General features: G+C 40.2%; 1 protein-coding gene across 1 annotated transcript; it reads left to right on the top strand.

Moving 5' to 3' along the window:
- The first annotated feature begins 389 nt into the window (after window positions 1-389).
- gramd2b (GRAM domain containing 2B) lies at window positions 390-17,125 on the top strand. The gene is made up of 14 exons (XM_078285036.1): window positions 390-481; window positions 1,809-1,925; window positions 2,546-2,633; window positions 4,325-4,394; window positions 6,197-6,300; window positions 8,474-8,569; window positions 10,004-10,075; window positions 11,637-11,726; window positions 12,219-12,330; window positions 13,889-14,062; window positions 14,981-15,059; window positions 15,307-15,411; window positions 15,796-15,877; window positions 17,084-17,125. The coding sequence occupies exons 1-14, from the start codon at window positions 390-392 to the stop codon at window positions 17,123-17,125; spliced, it is 1,323 nt and encodes a 440-aa protein (XP_078141162.1).
- Window positions 17,126-21,092: the final 3,967 nt, after the last annotated feature.

Raw genomic sequence — 21,092 nt, 5'->3', positions numbered from 1 at the left:
TAGAATAAGACATTTTAAAGAGTACAGACACACAGAACTGAGAGAAAAATGCAACTTTTCTTTCTAACCAAAGCTGGAGAAGTGTCAGTGTGTGAGAGGTTTAACACTCACACACACACACACACACACACACACACATGCACACACACCATCCTCCTCTGCCGTTTGATTGGCTGTGATACCTGAGACCAGAGGGCCGAGTGGCTCCTCCCACAGGCAGGTGGAGGAGCAGAGGGCCGGCTGCAGGGCCAGTTCTGCTCCGTTCCCCTCCGTTCCCCTCTGTTCTCCTCTGTTCTCCTCTGTTCTCCTGCGTTCTCCTGCGTTCTCCTGCGTTCTCCTCTGTTCTCCCCTGTTCCCCTCCGTTCTCACGGGGTGTAGCTGTGTCTGTGATGACGGAACAGTCTGTGAACCAGCAAACGGTGCAGGAGGATCCGAGGAAGAGTAGCAAAGGAACCACAAAGAATGACGGGAGGGATTATCAGTGAGTTTCAGCTCTGTTAGTAGTCTGCGTGGTTCTGACTGGAGGGAAGACGGCTGTAGTATTTAGGATTCTGAAATGTACTTATGATGTCTATTATTATTATTATTATTAGCAGTGGTGGAAAAAGTACTCAAATTGTTAAAAAAAAACTAAAACTAACAATACCATAATGGACAAATACTCCATTCAAAGTAAAGGTTCTGCATTCAAAAGTTTACTTCAGTAAAAGTCTAGAAGTATGAGCAGTAAAATGAACTGAAGTATGAAAAGTAAAAGTCAAGTGAGAGTTAAATTATTGAAGCATGAACCTGTCAGAAGTATTTTAATGTTGTCGGTCTAACTGCTCCATATACTGTTGGGGAGTTTAAACTCTAACAATGCAACATATTTTATGAGCTTATCGTATGTTTTGCGTGTAAAACCTTATTCTGCAGAGTAACTAGTAACTCCAGCCGGCAGATAAATGTAGTGGAGGAAAAAGAACAAGATTTCCCTCTGAGATGTAGTGGAGGAAAAGTAGAAAGTCTCACAAGATGGAAATACTCAAGTAAAGTGCCAGAACCTCTAAACTGTACTGAAGTGCAGTACCTGAGTAAATGTACTTGGTTACTTTCCACCTCTGATCATTATTATTATTATTTGTAGTTGTACTAGTTGTACTAGTAGTATTATTAGCAGTAGTAGTAGTAGCAGCAGCAGCAGCAATACTAGTATTAGTAGCAGTAGTAGTAGCAGTTGTAGTAGCAGTTGTAGTAGCCAGGCGTATAAAAAGTACCAACATTTCCTTGTAGTGGATGTGATTTATAATGTATAAAGTCATAACATACTTAAAAGTGAAATTACTGATTTGAAAAATATTACAATTACACGAAAACACTACAGTAATGAGAGTAATTGTAATTAGTTACTTCCATCCTTGGTGGTAGTAGCAGTAGCAGTAGTAATAGTATTACTAGTAGTGTTTTCATGTACTGTACCGGCAGTTTCTTTCAGCAGACTGACTTGTGTAAGAAAACAGTTTTACTGACCAGCTGAATAAGATTCCATTGAGTTTTTATGTTTTTCATTTTGTCTGGTATGTCAGTGAATGGAGAATGGATTTAAACCCGCGCTAAACTCCAAATATACCATTATCTAGTAATATCTGTCCTATAATTCTACTGATTATTCATATTTTATTGATCCCTGTATTTCGGACCATTTATGAATTAACCCCTCTGTCCCTCTGTAGCTTCTCTCCTGGCTGCTGCAGTAAATCAGCATGTGTTGTCGTCAGTTCTCCTGGTTGAATATGAGTTTAAGTAAACCTTCCTGTGTTGATGTGCAGTTCGGATGCAGAGAACGTGGCCGAGGAGCGGCAGAGGAGCGGCAGGACGGCGTCCGAGCCGCCGCTCGACCCAGACCGGCACGAGCTGCCGGGCCGGAGGAAGCCGGCGTTAGTCAGGTAAACCTGTACAACTGATTTTTAATGATTTGTTGCATTTTTTAGTTAATGAAGACTTACAACACCTAACAGATCCATTGCAGCTTTACATACAATGAGAAACTTTATCCATGGGTGAATGCCAGAGGAGTGACATCAACTTGTGAAGTCAACTTTGCAAGTCAAGTATCAAGTGTAACTGTAGATTACCAAGTCAAGTCAGAACAAATCAAGAGTCCAGTATCAATTTAATATCTTAAAGAAAACTAAATATCTAGGACTTTCAATGCAATATGGTTTTAATAGGATAAAAACTTGGTAAGAGCATCATGAGTTTGATTTCTATAATCAGTTTCAACTTCAATAAATTCAATCATTCCATACAAATTCAGAAAACAGAATTTAAATTCAGTCGTCCGCTGGAACAAATCTCATCACTTTCAATCTAAGTCATTTACACAAACACAAGATCTCAAAGAAACCTTTAGAAATCTTTTCAAGTCATCAAAGTACAAGTCAGAGTCAAGTCCCAAGTCACCAGAACCCAAGTCAAGTCAAGTCTCAAGTCTTCTCTTCATGCATCAAGTCAAGTCTCCGCCTCTGGTTTGGGCTCCTGACTCAGTCTAGCTGTCTGTCTGCAGGTCCAAGACCTTCGACCACTCGCTGCTGTCTCAGATCCAGACAGACTCAGACTCCAAGATAGAGAGGAAGAAGTCTCACTACAGCCAGGTAAGGGTTTGTTGTGGTGGTTCACTCTTTTAGACAGCAATCCAGTACACTTCTCTAGAATTAAGAAGCATTGGCTGCCAATACACAACAACATCCTCCTTAACATTACCGTGATGAGATGTAGAGGTCTTTCAGGTGATGTAACTCCCTGTGGCGGCCATATTGGAGGTCCTCAGTTATAGATGAGTTTCCCCTTTACAAACAGTCGAGGATGTGCAGCTCAGGGGCAGGAAAGCCGCTGTGGCTGTCGTAGCTACAGCAACTTGGCTGTAATTTTCGCACTGATAACAAACAAACGGACAACAATGGACATCAGTGTGTTTCCCGGCTAGTTAGCTAGCTAACAGTTTGTTCAGGTTAACTGAGCTGACTCTTCTCAAGCTACAACTCAGAGTGTTTTGGAGTAGAGACTAGGGCTAAAGACAAGACAGTTTACTGTGTCACAGTAACCAAATCCACCTTATCACACTATTCACTTTTACTGAGAACGTTACTGAATGGATCTACAGCCACACCACAACAAGCGGGAGCGTGTCTATGTTCCCTCAGCCCTATCCCAACTTATCTTCTGACAGCCTTGACCGCAACCTTGCTCTAACCTTAACCTCAGCGACCTCATGCCTCAACCCGACCACCTCATCTGCCCTGGAACCACTCGACCGCAAGCAACCCTAACCCTAACCTCAACCATACGAGCTCCATGCCTAAGCACATAGGGCTGAGGGAACATAGGGATGACCCCACAACAAGCTGCAGCAGCTAGCTCTCTGTTTCTAGCTGGTTGTTATTATGTTTTTGCACACAGTGAATTCGCCAATAACCTCCATGATGGAGCCATACAGCAACTGCTAAGCCTCGTTATAGCTCGGATAAAATCAACATTTTCTAAGCAATGGCTGTGAAATATGGTTATGGAGCTACAGTAACATGAGTGAAAACTGAAAACTGCAGTGTTAGGATTAGGTTTGTATCCACCCATATAAATAAATGTGGTCAGATGTGTTGAATACCACTCCAAATTCCTTTATTTATTGTACTATTAGGGTTAAACTGATATATTGGTTTGACAGTATAGGCTAATATTAGCCTTTTATTGAAAACCTGGTATTGGCCAGTCCATGTCATCCTGCTCCATTATGATGGATATGATGCAATATTTTCAATTACGTATTTTTTGTAGAATTGATCGATATTACACTGGTTATCTATGGGAACCTAAATTGATGCAACATTTCTAATGTGACATTTTGATTGGATTCCACACAAGTATACATACATATATCATTGTTGTTAGTGTTATTATTATTATTATTATTATTATTATTATTTATATTGTTGTTTCAGTGGAGAGTTTTAGTGTCCCATGGTCAGAGGTTTCAGAGGCTTTTACATCTGAAAAGACTCCAATTCTGGGGGAAACACAGAATACTAAATTTTTTTGGCATGGAAAAGGTCACATTTAAAGATTATTGGCTATTGTCAGCCTCAGTCCAAAAATATCGGTATCATATCGGCTTTCAGAAACCCATATCGGTTGAACCCTGTATACTTTCTATAGCACCTGAAAGATAATTATTGTGCAGATGTGCAGAGTCTGTGACTGTGTGTGTGCGTTTGTCCATGCATGTCATTATGCTTTAATGTCAGTGCAGCACGTCACTGCCTTCTAACCGGTGTGTGTTGTGTTTCAGCTTTCTAAGAGCAACTCCCAGTACCATAAAATATTTAAGGAGATCAGCAAAGAGGAACTGCTCAGACAGAGTAAGTCTTTAATGATCAACTATCAGCTCCACCTTAAATACTGAATGAGGAATTGAATGAGCATAATAGTTTTACATTAAATATCTATGTTATTTTATTTTATTTAACCTTTATTTTACCAGGAAATCCCATTGAGAACAGGTTTCTCCTTTACAGTGGAGACCTGGCCTGGCATGTTAAATGTTAGATGATGAATTAAATAACAGTTTTAAATTACATGAAATTAAATAACTGTTTGACACTGAACTGAAGCTTATTCTGCTGTTGTAGGTTTGTAAGTATTGTGTTTATTCTCATTATAAGTCACTCTTAGATTAGAAACTAAATGCCTGAAATGAAAAAAACTAATATTAAACCTAATAAGTAGGCTATACTTTCAATACTAGATGAGGAATCAGATTGTAGTTTTGTATGGAACATCTATTAGCTGTAGCTTAAAGGTCCAGTGCAATGAGAATTGCATTTCTGAATTGCATGATATAATTTAACAAAGGACCTGTTAATGTAATGTTACCCAAATTATTATAACTGTCAGCTTTGTGGAAATTTTAAAAACTCTCCCTCTGGTTTCAACAGAATGAAAGAGATTAAGAATTCCAGTCTACTTCCTGGTGTAAATGATGTCACCTACACCCAGGTTTTAATGAATACTCTGATTGGTCGACAGTTTGCATAGTTAATGAGGTGTCCCATAGTCTGTCAGACAATAGCCAGCCGGCTACCTGCCTATCTTGCCAAAATCTCTGAGCCTCTGTTGCTGGGTGATGAAGTTCCTCTGGATCTTTGTTCCAAAGACAGAAACCTCGTCTGCAGCAGAAAGTTCGACTCTCACTCAGTTCTACAGGCTTAAAACTGAACAACATGATGCTCATTGTGTTAGAAATCAACATCACACTTTTCCTGACTTAGATGAAATTCATTGCACTGAATCTTTAAATGCTGGATGAGGAATTAGATGATAGTTTTATATTAAATACCTGTTATCAGCACCTTAAAGCTATATGCCACTTAGTTTTAACGTGGAGGTTATTCGGCTCTTTGACAAGAGCAAGAAAACAAGAATATAAACTGCTCACCAAGATCAGTGGTTTGTAATTTTAAGATTTTTACTTCCCATTCATTTGAATGAGGCCACGACTGAAAACTACCATTGAACACGTTGGTGAACAGATTCAACATCAGAACCTGCTGCTGTGATTTCCAATGGACTGTTGGTCCAACGTTTTAGAACATAATTTTGCCGAATAGGATTTTTATTGATAGATGGACTATTTTTCTTCTTGCCAGAGGAGGAATACAATTTAGGAGAGATACTTCGATTTGGCTCTACTTTTATTTTTAAATACTAATTTTAGTGTAAATCAAGAATAGAAATGCAAAATGACGACGGAGCCAGGATGCTTTGTTGTGTTAAAGCAGGATCTGTTGTTGAATCTGTTCACCAACGAGTTCGATGTCAGTTTCCATTCAAATGAATGGGAAGTAAAAATCTGAACGCTCGACAAACTCGTCCAGCTGCATCTGATCTTGGTGAGGAGATTATATTCTGCTTTTCATGGCGGTCGAGAGCCAAATAACCTCCATGTTAAAACAAAGTGGAATATTGCTTTAAATACTGCATGGGACTAAGAAAGACTTTGGTCACTAATCCAACAGGAGAGCCTGCATTAATCTTCCAGAGACCCTTTGAGCCCTTAAGTCCGAACTCATCTACTGTACCTGACGTCTTTTACCTAAATCAAGAGTACAAAGTGTTTTCTGAGTCTTTTCAGTAAGCGGATGTTATTCTATCTGTCTGTCAGGTTACACCTGCGCCCTGCAGAAAGACATTCTGTACCAGGGACGAATGTTCGTCTCTGACAACTGGATCTGCTTCCACTCCAAGGTGTTTGGCAAAGACACCAAGGTACTGGAGACCAAGCAACTCATTACATTTACTCACGTTACTGTCACTTAATAGGGTTTTTGCGTACTTGTACATTTTGTGAGTGGCTTTTAAAGTCAGTAATTTTACTTTTACTTCACTACATTTTAAATCCCATCCATTACAGAAGACAGATTTTGTGTCTCTCCATCAGCAACAGAAACCAATGTAAAATTGAGAAATTGTGGATCCAATCACAGTGAACGCCACTCAAAGAAAAGAGTCATCTGGCTTTACTTTGTTTCTGCACTTTATTTTGTAATTTTCAAAATTTCCAGTGAAAAGAATCTAGTCTGAACTCTGACCTCTCTCCTTTTAGAATCACATGGAAAAGATCACAGCTAACAACGTTCTCTGTTCTAAAGAGGAACTCAGGAACTTTTACTCTGAGGACATTTTAAATCAGACACTTTTTACTTTTACTGCAGTAGATTTTCACAACAGTACTTTTACTTCTACTTAAATAAAATTTCAGCAAAGTAACTGTACTTCTACTTGACTAGGATGTTTTAGTACTCTTTCCACCCCTGCTGAAAACTATAGCTGCAGCTATCTAAGTAGACTAGATATCTACTATTTTCTAGAGATTTCCAAACAGACTCTACTGTTACCACTACAAAGTATTTGGCTTTGGCTCATTTTACACTTTTACAACTCCAAAGTCTGTGGCGTGGACAGCGAGCGTCTGTAATCTAACTGCAGTTATCTGGTTCATCAAGACTTCTCCTGTTTCCAGCCTCAGCTCTCTGGCAGAGACTCCACAGCTGGACTGAAGTTACCTAACTAGACCTCTACTGTTACCAAGACCAGGTCTTAAAGGGGGGTATCCTAGGATGTGGCAATTCTTAGTATTTCTGGTGATGTTGGTACTTGGAGGTGTGAAGTAATCACAGTAAAAAAATTGAATCATGTTACTGTGCCATTTCCCCACAGTCACTAACTATAAAACACGCCCCCTTGTACAAGCCAGTCAGATTTTGCTCCAGTTTCTATGTAGACACTGGACTGTCTGAAATCGACCAATCAGCGCTAAGAGGAGGGCGGGCCTTCCAGAATGGCCAGCCAATCAGAGCAGTAGCTCATTAGCATAAGAAGCTGCTTATGTAAAATGACCTGTTTTCTTGTAGGTGGGAAACAAACACTGGGAAGTGAATAGCTAAAGCTATAACTAAACGATTTTTACTGAAAAAAACTTCACAGATGTATTTTATAGACACCAGGTAATTATATAAAATTGCTGAAAAAGCAAATGATACCCCTCCTTTAAACAAACTCAACAGTATTACAAATCATCTGTTTGGACTGACATCTTATAATGAGACTAGACATTTGGTGTACCATCCCAAAGTCTGTGGTGAACACACTCAGCAGGGGTTTGATTTCAGGACAGATGTTGGTTAAAATTATTAACATTTATCTGTAGAAGACTAGACAGACCAGAAGTCCCTCCTTAGAGCTCAAACCTCCACCAACACTGAACTATTCTCCAACTGGGGTTCACGATACGATAAAACTACGATACTGTAATACATAAAACTTCTGTGACAACAAAGTCTGACAGAATTATGTTTATTTCTGAGACACAAATACTACAGCAGAATAAAATGGAGCTAGTATCACCATTCATTTTTCTGCCCCACGACACGTATTGTCACATTTTTGTATTGCGATATATTGAATTTCGATATATCGTCCCATCCCTACAGATTATATATCACATCTTTTCTCCCTAGACTTTTTTAACATTGTATTTTGTCTCTGTGTTGTTTTTTCTATTGTTTGTCGCTCTGCTTCTGTGTTTCATCACTGTTCAAATAAATTTAAACTTCAGAGCTACTAGGGATGTAGTAGAGATTAAACTACCTGAACCACACATTTTTACCTAATATTAAACCTTTACAGAATTTACAGTATTCATCATAGGAAACAGCATTAAACTGGTGTAGTTCATCATTTAAGGGAATAAAAGGCACAAATTAATGCTTTTTGATGAAAATAAATGGATTCTTTTGTTCATGTTGGTGTTTTTTGCAGCTTATGATGATCAGTGAGTAGAAGTCCTAGTTTAATCAGCTTTTTCTTTACCGCTGCATGACTGAGACCAACAGCGTGACTGTGTGTGTAAACGCTCCTCCTGTCGGTCTGTCTGTCCCAGATCGCCATCCCAGTGGTTTCCGTCACCAACATCAAGAAGACCAAAACCGCCATCTTGGTGCCAAACGCACTGGTGATCGCCACAGCACACGACAGGGTGAGAAGACGCTTCCTACAACTTCATTTCATTAATTTATGTATTTATTATATGTATGTATGTGAGCTATAGGGTTCAACTGATGGGCTTCTGAAGGCCGATACAATACTAAAATGTTTGGATTCAAGCTGCCAATTGGCAATATTTTGTGTCGATATCACCTATTTTGATATTTCACCATTTTTGAATGTCAACAAAATGACAAGTATTCAGTGAATTTTCTTCTTGTCAGGATGGAAAAGCCCTGAAGCAGAATGTAATAATATAATAATAATAATAAACTTTATTTGTATAGCACCTTTCATACAAGAAATGCAGCTCAAAGTGCTTTACAACCGAGAAATTACATGCACCAAGTGCTTCACATAGAACTTGATAATGATAGTGAGAATAAGATAAAGAGGAGAATAGAATACATAAAATGCATCTTCACATGAAAATAGACATAGAATGAGCATAACATAAGATGGAAAATAAAACCCACTGAATAATAATAGTAAAAATATGAGGAATGCATAACATAAGATGGAAAATAAAATCCACTGTAAAATAATAATAAAAATAAAGTTAAAACATAGGAGTACATAGGATGCATAAAATCAAGTAAAATACAACATTTTAAAAGAAGTGCAGCAGTGCATAAGCGCGAAGCAGAGTGAAAAAAAAAAAAAAAAGAGTTTAAGGCCTGTATCAGGAAAGTCATAGCTAGTTAAAGGCTAAAGTGAAGAGATAAGTTTTTAGCTTTCTTTTAAAAATATTTAGCGAGCTGGCTTCCCTGATATCTATAGGTAGTGTGTTCCATAGCTTTGGGGCGTAATTGACAAAGGCTGCATCCCCGATTTTCTTTCGGCTGTTGCTGGGAACCTCCAATAAACCAGCAGCAGATGATCGCAGTGTTCTTGAATTTAGAGCATCATGGGACACTAAAACTCTCCATTGAAACCCACGAATGATAATAACATATTCATCATACTTGTGCAAAATCTGATCAAAATATTGCATTAGAATCAATTCAAGGTCAAGGTCTACCCATAGACAATCAGTGTAGTACTGATCAATTCTACAATAAATATGTGATCAGTGAAACGGCATCTATTTGTAATAACCTTTATTCATGCAGGGAGAGCTGAGCCTGTGTGCTCTTCTCCAGTATTGTCCTGCTTCACATTCACATTACAGTCCCATGCTAAAATAAATCTTTATGATATTTGAAATTATCATCAAAGTTAATTTAACTGTGTGTAACATTCATCTTCATGCCAGTGCTTTTATCAGTTCACACCCATCACAGTTCTTCAGAGCCACATCAACACTATGAACTCTCCAATCAACACTTGTCAACTCCAAATAATTATCACCGAAAATTCAACATGTATTAATGCTGGAAAAAATTAGCTGTGAATAATGAAATTGTTCTTTTTTTCTCTCTTCCAGCAAGTGTTTGTGTCCTTCCTGTCCAGAGAAAACAGCTACAAGTTCCTGATGTCCGTCTGTCTCCATCTGGAGGTACAGACACATCTGGAGAATCATCTCCAAAATAATGTTTATCCATTTGGGAAAATAAAATCACTATCTAAAGAGCATCATTCGATATAATCATATCGCTGTTGTTGTATGAAAATCTTGTAACTCCAATTCAGTCAGAGACACTTACAGTACGTCAAAGGAGTTTGGACCATTACAGCACTAGTGGTTATACAGTTGTATTTGACGGAAAAGGCTTTGCTCTTGAGGAAGCTCCCCAATGAATCCAAGCAGCATGCGAGAGATTCTGCGAGCACCCAAAGGCATAGTAGACATATCATTAATAATATGAAACCAACATAAAACCAGAAATAATCCAGAGCTAGCTTGCACAGCATCCTGGGAACAGACAGCAGCAGGAGGAGGTTTGGGTGATGGAGGGAGTTTGCATCAACTTGGGTCGACAGAATGATCGGCAGTGTGAGCTGGCTGATTATAAAGACCGCCTCATTGACTCGTTTGAATGTGATTGGTGATGAGAGTCAGCTGTTGGATTGGACAGCTGATAGCCAATCAACTGATAGCGTGCTCGACTTCAGTGTTCTGCCTGAGCTAACGTGATGCTCCATTTTTGCCCATTTTCATGTCACTTTGTTTCACTTACAATCAAAAAAGACATCCGAATATTGTTTTTTTTTTTTTTTTTAATGTTTCCTCTCACACCCACATAGCCTATGTAATTATTAATGTAGTTTCATTGCAAAACAAGATACACACCGTCTGAAAAATATGACAGCTGCTCTGACAAAATGATTCCTGACATCGATGTAAAACCTACGATTAGTATATTAGTATATATTACCCTTACAAAAAAGTTACATGTGAAAACCCACGTGTGAATTCAAAGCACATGTGCTTTGAATTCACATGTGGGTTTTCGTATGTGAACATGTGAAACGTCCCATTTCACCCATGTGAAAACGACATGTTCACCTGTGAATTGTCGCTTTGCATGTGAAATTAAGCTTTGATCTTATATGAAAACCAACACGTGTCCAAAAAGTAAAAACATGCAAAACACATGTGCTTTGAATTCACATGTAAGTTTTCACATGTGACTTTTTTGTCAGGGTTATTAGATATCTTGATCATCATCTGTGTGTGTTTTTAAATACAGCAGTAACACCCAGCAGGATGTTTCTGACTGGGATTATGGGTATGATGGTGATGAAAACGAGCATCAGGCTTCACCAAAGTCCCAATAATATAAAGAACACCTTCAAGGATATTATAGGCTTTTATACAGCAGTTACTAATGCACTGAAATGTTCTGAACATACTAGAGTTCGACCAATATGTCTTTCTGAAGTACAAATCAATCTGGACATTTTTTTTTAATCTCATGGTAAAATATCAGAAAGCAGTCAAGGCTATTATTTTGAAAAATTGTCATAACGCAAACAATATTGAACATCAGGTAACATTGTTTTTCCCAAAAAAGATGTGTAGCTTTTTGGAATGAAATAGTAATGCTTAATAATTATAGATAGAAACATATTGTATTATATTATAAACACAGTAGTTATTATATTTGCTTGTGCAGGAGAAGAGTCCGTGCAGCAGCCCCATCCCCTCCTCAGCAGAGAGCAGCTTCAGAGGTCAGAGGTCACCTCGCTCGCCCCGCTTCCCTCTGGTCAGTGAACCACACACACACACACACACACACACACACACACACACCCCTAACCCTAACCCTAACCCTATCTATGGACAGTTAGACACCACAGCCTGCTACGTACAGCATTAAATATCACTACAGCATGGAGGGAAATCTTCCCAGTGTTCAGTAATAATGTCTAATGGTTGGATTACGTTCTCACTCCTAATGAACCACAGAGCAGTTCTCTTGTTAGAGGACTGAGACTCTCTGAGCCGTTACTTGGTGTCACCAGAGTTCAAAGGTCATTGGTCTCACCTGGACAAACCAACCAGCTAAAGGAGGAAACACTGCAGAGTTCAGATGAACATGTTGGAGTGAACGAACCCTAAGTTATCAATGAACTAACTCACTGTCTGTCTGTCTGTCTGTCTGTCTGTCTGTCTCTGTCTGTCTGTCTGTCTGTCTGTCTCCGTCTGTCTGTCTGTCTGTCTGTCTGTCTGTCTGTCTCTGTCTGTGTCTCTGCAGAGTTTCCCAGGAGACTTCAGTGATCTGGACGGAGCAGTGAGACAGAGGAGGCAGGAGATGGAGGAGAGCAGCAGCTCCGACTCCCAGACTCCAGACTACGACAAGATAGCAGGTGAAGCAGAGAAGCAGTGAGACGCTGAGGGTCGTCTGTGTCGCCGTCATAGGCGTCAGGAATAGGGGGGACAGGGGGGGACAGGGGGGACGGGGGGGACGGGGGGGACGGGGGGGACAGGGGACGGGGGGGACGAGGGGGACAGGGGGGGACGGGGGGGACAGGGGATGGGGGGGACAGGGGGGACAGGGGGGGCAGGGGGGGACAGGGGACGGGGGGGATGGGGGGGACAGGGGGGGACAGGGGGGGACAGGGGACGGGGGGGACGGGGGGGACAGGGGGACAGTGGGGGGACAGGGGGAACAGGGGGACAGGGGGAACAGGGGGAACAGGGGGGACAGGGGGGGACAGGGGGAACAGGGGGGACAGGGGGGGACAGGGGGGGACAGGGGTAACAGGGGGGACAGGGGGGGACAGGGGAGGACGGGGGGACAGGGGGAACAGGGGGGACGGGGGGACAGGGGGGGACAGGGGGAACAGGGGGAACAGGGGGGGGGACGGGGGAACAGGGGGGACAGGGGGAACAGGGGGGACGGGGGGACAGGGGGGAACAGGGGGAACGGGGGGGGGACGGGGGAACAGGGGGAACAGGGGGAACAGGGGGGGGGACGGGGGAACAGGGGGGACAGGGGGAACAGGGGGGACGGGGGGACAGGGGGGAACAGGGGGGACGGGGGGACAGGGGGGAACAGGGGGGACAGGGGGACGGGGGGACGGGGGGACAGGGGGACAGGGGGACACGTCCCTCCAATATTCAATAACCGTCATTTTGTCTCCCCCAATAATTTTTCTGGACCTCAAAATTATTGAGGGGTTCCAAAGACTGTTGGCTGCAGATTACTGCCCCTGAATCTGAATGACAAGAGCTGGACCTACATATACTGAGTCTCTTCATCCCTGTAGTACTTGGACCCACAGACAATAAGACTCGAGTCACATGACTTGACTCTCCAGTCAGACTCAAGTCACAGTTTTAACTGCTTGAGACTTGACTTGCTGCATGAAGAGAAGACTTGAGACTTGACTTGACTTGGGTTCTGGTGACTTGGGACTTGACTCTGACTTGTACTTTGATGACTTGAAAAGGTTTCTAAAGTCTTGACTTGAGATCTTGTGTTTGTGTAAATGACTTAGATTGAAAGTGATGAGATTTGTTCCAGCGGACGACTGAATTTAAATTCTGTTTTCTGAATTTGTATGGAATGATTGAATTTATTGAAGTTGAAACTGATTATAGAAATCAAACTCATGATGCTCTTACCAAGTTTTTATCCTATTAAAACCATATTGCATTGAAAAGTCCGAGATATTTAGTTTTCTTTAAGATATTAAATTGATACTGGACTCTTGATTTGTTCTGACTTGACTTGGTAATCTACATTTAGACTTGGGAGTTGACTTGAGACTTGATCCTCAACACTTGAGACTCGGGCAAAGTTGACTCGGTCTCACCTCTGGTTTCTTGCTCAACGACACTTCAGCAGGGTGAACACTTCCTGTCATGAGGACTTGAACCCGAGTTCTCCGGTTAAAGAGCGGTCTCCCTACTCACTTGCAGAATTCCCTGTTCCTTCGTTCCTGGATGTGTTGAAGCACGGAGAGAGTCCGGCACCTGCAGAGCATCCAGAACCCAAACTGAAGAACCAGCATCAGAACCAGCATCAGAACCAGCATCAGAACCAGAATCAGAACCAGCATCAGAACCAGAATCAGAACCAGCATCAGAACCAGCATCAAAACCAGCATCAGAACCAGCAGAACGCAGACGCCAAGCAGCACGACACACGCTACGCCGGTAGGCCGATTCTCCTCTCTTTATTAACAATATGAGGCAATTTTCATTTATATTTCAATATAAAGTTCTGTATATTTTCAGCAGAATTCACAGTTTAATATTTTGAACAGTTTCTGTACTTTATGTTTATACATGCTTATGTTTATATACAGTATAGCACGTTTCATATTTAGCAATCCATATTTAAAGAGTAACTAAACCCCAAACCCAAATCTGTGATGTCACCTCCTGTTGTACTCTATAGAAGGTGACATCATCACCTGGCACCAAAGATCAGCCAATAGCAGATGGCAATTTCAGCAGCATGTTTTTTACCATTAGATGTCAGGTTTTACATAGATTCGGGTTTGGGGTTTAGTTTCTCTTTAAATAGGAAATCAATGCTGTAACTAACATCAGTGAGTAACACCTTTAAGTAAATATATGAATCGCTGTATTTTAGTGTTTATCTCACTGGTTTTGAAAGGCTCGTAGAAATTAGAGGAGCATTTAATCCTTCAGTTGAAGTTTAAAACATGAAAATCATCAAAACTAGAGTTATGAGGTTTTCTTCCAACTAGTCCATACTCTTACACTCCTATTAAAGTGTTGAAATTGTCAGCTGCATATGTTTATATAAGCCCACATTTGTTTAGATTTGATTTTATTGTTTTATTAATTATGTTTATATTCTACTTTTCCTTCCCTGCTGTATCCTATTACTCTTTCATCATGTTTTCATCACATATTACTGTTTTATCACATCTTAGCTCACTTTATTTTAAAAAGCAATTTCATATATATAGAGATATATAGAGCGGACAAATAAATGTGTCTTGAGAAATCCGTGAGATGAAGTTGATTTGTTTTGGTTTGCAGGGTCAGAGGTCGTGGTCGGCAGCAGGACTCTGAAACCTGTTTCTCTCAACACACTGCTGTTCGTCTACCTGTTTCTGTGAGTTTAAAGGCATTCATTCATTCATTCATTCATTTATCCATCCTTTCATTCAGTCATTCACTTATTCACCCTTGTGTCACAATGCTCTGCCCTCTGTTTCTTACAATTATCAAAGGGAAAAAATAGAAGTAGAAAAGTATAAAAAATATAAAAACAAGCATGTGTGTGTGTGTGTGTGTGTGTGTGTGTGTGTGTGTGTGTGTGTGTGTGTGTGCATGTGTGTGTGTGTGTGTCTCCCCTGCAGAGTGTGTGTCCTGGTCCTCTCCTCCTGCTACATGGCCTTTAAGATCGTCTCGTTGGAGCAGAGGCTGACCACACTGGGCTCCTTGAGCGACTTCACCCAGCAGGAGTGAGTTCAGTCCTGCAGGGATCTGGAAAGTCTTGAAAAAGTCTTGAAAACTATGGAAGACGGCGCTGGTCATTTCTCAGCAAGAAAAAACATGGAAAAAGTTATCTTTCACACATCTGATGGAGCTGTAGACCCGCTGGCATTTAGGCTTCCATTCATTTTTCCGTCCCATGTGACTCAGATCTGATGTTTTCTGATCAGACTGAACAGTAAAAAGCTGCATGGAGTCTCAGTTTTTTAGTTCCTATCTGGATCACATGGATATGAGCTATAAGATCAGATCCAGAAGCATGAGACCTTTGCTCATTGTTTTACTCATTTTGTTTGTTCAAAGATGCAATTTGAAGACACTTTTTGACTTTTTTGTTTCCGTCCTTTTTTCAGAAACGAGTATCTGAGAGGAAACACTGAGGTGAACACAGAGCTTTACTCTGAACTGACGCTCAACCTGATGAAGCTGGAGAAGGTCAGTCTGCCTGTCTGTCTGTCTGTCTGTCTGTCTGTCTGCCTGTCTGTCTGTCTGTCTGTCTGTCTGTCTGTCTGTCTGCCTGTCTGTCTGTCTGTCTGTCTGTCTGCCTGTCTGTCTGTCTGTCTGTCTGTCTGCCTGTCTGTCTGTCTGCCTGTCTGTCTGTCTGTGTTTTGTGTTACACCCTAAAACGACTGTGCTCAGCTTACTTGCGTTCTTGCGTACTTGCACAGTAACTGTAATGTGGTTACTGGATTTGGAACAGTAATGCCTTACTTTAGTCCACTACAGGACAAAGTAATGTGATTACAGTAACTCATTACTTTGTAACACGTTACTCCAACACTGGAAAGCTCGCAGTTCGTCAGCAGCACATTTCCTGAGAGCGAAGGGAAACCTGAAGCCCGGCGCACTGCTGTTAATCAAACATTTATAGTCAGAGATCCAGAGAGAAGTGAGTCGTCTGTAAGAGGAGCTCATCTCCTGGTCCTGGTCCTGGTCCTGGTCCTGGTCCTGATCCTGGTCCTGGTCCTGGTCCTGATCCTGGTCCTGGTCCTGCTCCTGCTCCGTCTGTCTGAACAACGCTTCAGACCGACGCTCCGATCCACAGCGACTTACACTGACTAACTTTACATGGACTGCAATATTCTGATATTAACCCGATTAAGACAAAACTCTGAATAAGAAACTGCATTTTCTGTTAACTGACCACTGAACCACAGATAGACAAATTTAATGGAAAAGAATCAACTTTGGCCAAAATATAAATAAAAAATCTAAATAGCAATGACTTAGTTTTTAAATTTATTCATGGCCATGTCATTCATGATGTTGAAGCTCAGCTAGCTAACTAGCTAACCTAGATAACTTAGTATGGTAGATTGTATTGTTTCAGTTAGCAGCAGAGCGCTAGGCTTCATAATATTAGCTTCCTCCTCTCTTACCTCTTGTCTTTTTCACTGAGCTTCAGTCTGTTACTTTGCCAGAGAAACTGTTTCTTTGGCTCCGCCCACTGAGGTTAATTCAACCAATCACATTATTTCTACCTCCAAGAAATGTTTATATAACCAAAACTCCAATCTGCATGCAGACAAACATGATACAAGGCCAACATGACCTCACATGGTGCAAAGGTACATCTGAAGACAAACTATCGATACTAAACGATATGTATGAGCAGTGTAATAACACACCGTCTCTCTCCAGGTGCAGAGGAACCTGCAGAGGCTGCTGGACGAAGCCGCCTGAAGGTTTTGGAAAGTACTGTAGTTTATTATACTGAATGTTACAAACTGACGATACTGGAATGTATTGTCCCGATGTGAAAGGAGTTAAAAATGATGCTGCACACCAAACTACATACTGGTGCATTTAGTCAACTCGACTGTACCGGCTGCTGTGGCAGACAGCCTGCGGTCAGACAGGCTTTTTTTTATTCTAAACTACTTCAGCTGATAAGAAATTAAAGCGTCTGGTGACATTTTGAAAACACTTACTACTTACTATACAGTATAAAACTGTAAATGTTGGTGCTTTAAGGGTCCTGGTGTCACCTGAGGAAGACGGTCCTGCAGGTTAGTTTGTCTCTCAGAGGACGAGGTCATGTTGTGTTTACTTTTCAGAGAGCTGAGGGGTTTCTGAACTCAGCTTGATTTCAGCCAGGCGTTCTATATTTACATCTGAGGAGGTCAAGGTTGTTTTCTCTTGTGCTGGATTTATCTTTCATAACACCTTCTGGCCCAGTTTTGACTGAAACAGAACACAGATTTCTGTTATGTATGATAATGATGTTTCATTTCTGATCTGAATACAAAAAGTTTCAGCTCGGACCCAAAACTGAGCAGTGTTGCTGCTGCCCCGGGACCCAGGTGTGTTCTCTTTCAGTTCAAACCAGGTCAACTGTGAGTGTTCAGAGTATTGAACAGACTTCAGTTAAACTCAACCTGACAGTTGGACGGGACCTCATGTCCGGGGCAGCGAGGGCGAGCGGACAGATAAAGACAAAGTTCACAGAATATCAATAAAAACAGACTTGTGAAAGGCTTTCTGCTGCAGGGAGAATCATTTTATTGCAGTTTGTTTGGTGCGCTCTCATTTTATGAAGGTAAATATGTTGCAAAATGCGAGAGCTTGTAGACTTGACGTGAGAACTTGTAAAATACGATGTGAGAACTTGAAGAACAAAAATGAATGTGAAGTCACAGAAAAAATATTCACAAATGTGTAGATTGATATTTACATGAATACAATGACAGCTGCGGTTGTACTGGAAAATGGACTCAAGTAAAATAAATAAATATGAGTAAATGTTGGATTACAAGTTTGCAGCTGTCATTGTATTCATGTAAATTTTTTCTGTGACTTCACATTCATTTTTGTTCTTCAAGTTCTCACATCGTATTTTACAAGTTTTCACATCAAGTCTACAAGCTCTCGCATTTTGCAACATATTTACCTTCATACATTTGAACACCAGGAAAAACTTTGTTTCCGTATGATTAGCTGGGTTTCCATCCAAATGTTGTTGTTTTTTTTTGCAATTTATGATGTATCGATTTCGAAAAGTTGCAAAATCTGATGAAATTTCCCCAGTTTTTACACTCACTTGTTTTGTACTGTAAGATATTTTATTGTATTAAGAGAAAAAAAACAAAAAAACGTACAAATCCAGTGAAGGATGCAGCTTCTGGTTCGGGTAACAGAGTCCAGTCTGGAGAAAACACAAAAGTTGGATTTTCCTACATCAGCTGGTCATCAGAATTTTTCCATGTGTATTTCTTTATTTTAACCTTTATTCACACCTAATTTTATATGATTTTATTTTTTGCGACATTTCTAAAGTTTCGTAAAATTCCTTTAAAATTGCTTTGGAAACAAGCTAATTCTGGCTTTATTCAAAAACTCTTTTTTAGATTTAGAGAAATGTGGTTATTTTACAGTGTGTTAAATAACCTGTGGAAAGGTGTTGTAAGTACACAGTAACACTGTTGTTAGTTAGTACACTCAGTTTTAACATCTTATTGCGTCATTAAACACTCACACAAACATTAATGTAAATAATATATGCTGTTAATTACATATATTAATGTAATTAATGTTCGCTGTGTGTGCTTCCATTGTGTTTTACTGTAAACCACTGTGAGTAAATCATGTATAAATCTGATTTTCTTACACAGTGTTACTGTATGCTGACGATACTTTTCTGTACATCAGTAATTGTAAAGTGAAACATTTAAACTGATGCATCAACTGAAAACTTGACCTGCAGTTTTCGTCATGTGTGTAAAAACATTGTGAAGTTAATTCTGACACATTTCCACTGATGAGTCAGCAGTGTGATTCCAGCTGAGATGACTAATAATAATAATAATAATATATAGACTGTTACATAGACTTGAACTCTGTCAGATTTATTGATGTGATTTTATTTTTCTCCCTGTGGAATAAAAAAATCTATTTTGAAATAAAGTTTTATTTTTGCTGTAATGTCGCTGCATTTCCCTTTCTGTCAGGTATGGATTTTGTCAACCTTGGACTTAAAGGGTCTGTGTGTAATTTCTGGTCCAGTGCTGGCCTCTATCGCTCAGCGTTGTCATGACAACAACAATCTGCCCTCCGTAGAGCGAGACCATCATCAGCATGGTGGGCAGGTTGGACTGTTTCACAACCAACAACAATCAACCTTCTGTCATGTTTTACTGAGTTTGGAACATTTGGAAGTTAAGGAGTCGCTGTCCTGTGTGTGAAGAAACTCCACTTCCCTGTTAGAATTGGAGCTGTTTGGAGAAATTATATACATGCCGAATTTACCAGAACATCCTACCGGTTAGTTATAAAGCCTCAAATTACATTTTCCGATGTGTGTTTTTTGCCGATAAGCAAGGCAAAAACAAATTGCCAGATTTTTGAATGGACCTTGGTGTGGCAGGAGCCTTCAGCCTCGGCCCACTCCTGTGTTTTTGAATGCAGAATACGATGATAATATTATATTATCATATTATATATTACACTCAATTAAGCAGAAATATTACACATTTAACCTTTAACTCACCTACTACCCTTTAAAAGGTGCCATGATCTCTTTTCATTTGGTGATTTCAGTCTTGTTTTTCTCACTTTGGAACAAAACTCTTTGCTGAATGAGCGCACATCTCACTATACAAGAGAGTCAGCTGTTTTCTGTGTAAAATTTAAACATGCTAAATGCTTTTCTAAATAGAATCACACCCTGCTCGTTTAATTTTCTCAATAAAAATGCCCCTTGGTCAGTAGAAACCCTGACAGCCTGTTGAGATGGCATTAGTTGGCATCACTGTCACAGCGGTACAGTTTGCTCAGTTGTGATAGTTTTAATCAAAATGTAGCATCAGTTATTTTATGCAGGTTGATCAGCAAGTGGCAACTGTAAAATTTCCCACAGCAACATTTCCTCTGGGCGGTCAGCTGTTTCTATAAAGCGTTCTCAAATGAGGAACATACTGCCGACTGAAATACAATTAATCCAAGACATGAAGCTTTTTAATACAAATGTGAAACGCTGACTGAAGCAGAATCAGAGTCATATCCATTTTTAATCATCTCAATATTAATGACTTATTGCATTTTTATTTGTTGGTTTTTCCTTTTCACCTTCTTTAAATTTCACTTAATCATTGTATGTAACTTCCTTTTTTTTCTCTTTCTAAGAAAAGTCTAATGGGACAGGAGTTGGAAACAATAGCAGGAATAGTCTAACAGTCTAATCTCTGTATGCAGAACATCAGTTGCATCAACTTGTAATTGTAACCAGTTGAAGATGCACTATGTTCATTTGCATCGTCCCCATCAAATAAACTAATAAATAAATAGATAAAATATTATAAGCTTTCTGATACCTTCTGCCTTAAAATCAATACCAACACCAGTAATCAGTGACTCTAACTGTAAGGTCTTCATTAGAGTCAGTCATCCTTAGCTGTCTCTGCCTTATCCTGTAACCCTACCCGCTACCCATGATGCACTGGGAGGTTTCCAAGGCGACTCTGGCAGTCAACAAACATGGCTGACGCTGCAGGGAGCTCTGACCAACATGGGTGAGCGACACTAAGTTTAATTATTACACTGTACTGAACTGTCAAATCCACCTTCAAATAGAATCCATATGTTATTCATCTGATGTGAAAGTAGAATCAGTTTTTATTCATCTGAAACTACAGAAACAAAGCTGTAATATGTG

This window comes from Centroberyx gerrardi, chromosome 8 (genome assembly GCF_048128805.1).
Source record: "Centroberyx gerrardi isolate f3 chromosome 8, fCenGer3.hap1.cur.20231027, whole genome shotgun sequence".
NCBI classification, from domain to species: Eukaryota; Metazoa; Chordata; class Actinopteri; order Beryciformes; family Berycidae; genus Centroberyx; species Centroberyx gerrardi.
The sequence above is the reverse complement of the archived record's forward strand: the minus strand, read 5'-3'. Positions and strand labels throughout refer to the sequence as shown.

Coding starts and splice junctions, on each gene's coding strand:
- gramd2b (XM_078285036.1), top strand. CDS start 390: ATGACGGAACAGTCTGTGAACCAGCAAACGGTGCAGGAGGATCCGAGG. Junction 8,570..10,003: donor TCGCCACAGCACACGACAGG/GTGAGAAGACGC, acceptor TCTCTCTTCCAG/CAAGTGTTTGTGTCCTTCCT. Junction 10,076..11,636: donor CCGTCTGTCTCCATCTGGAG/GTACAGACACAT, acceptor TTGCTTGTGCAG/GAGAAGAGTCCGTGCAGCAG.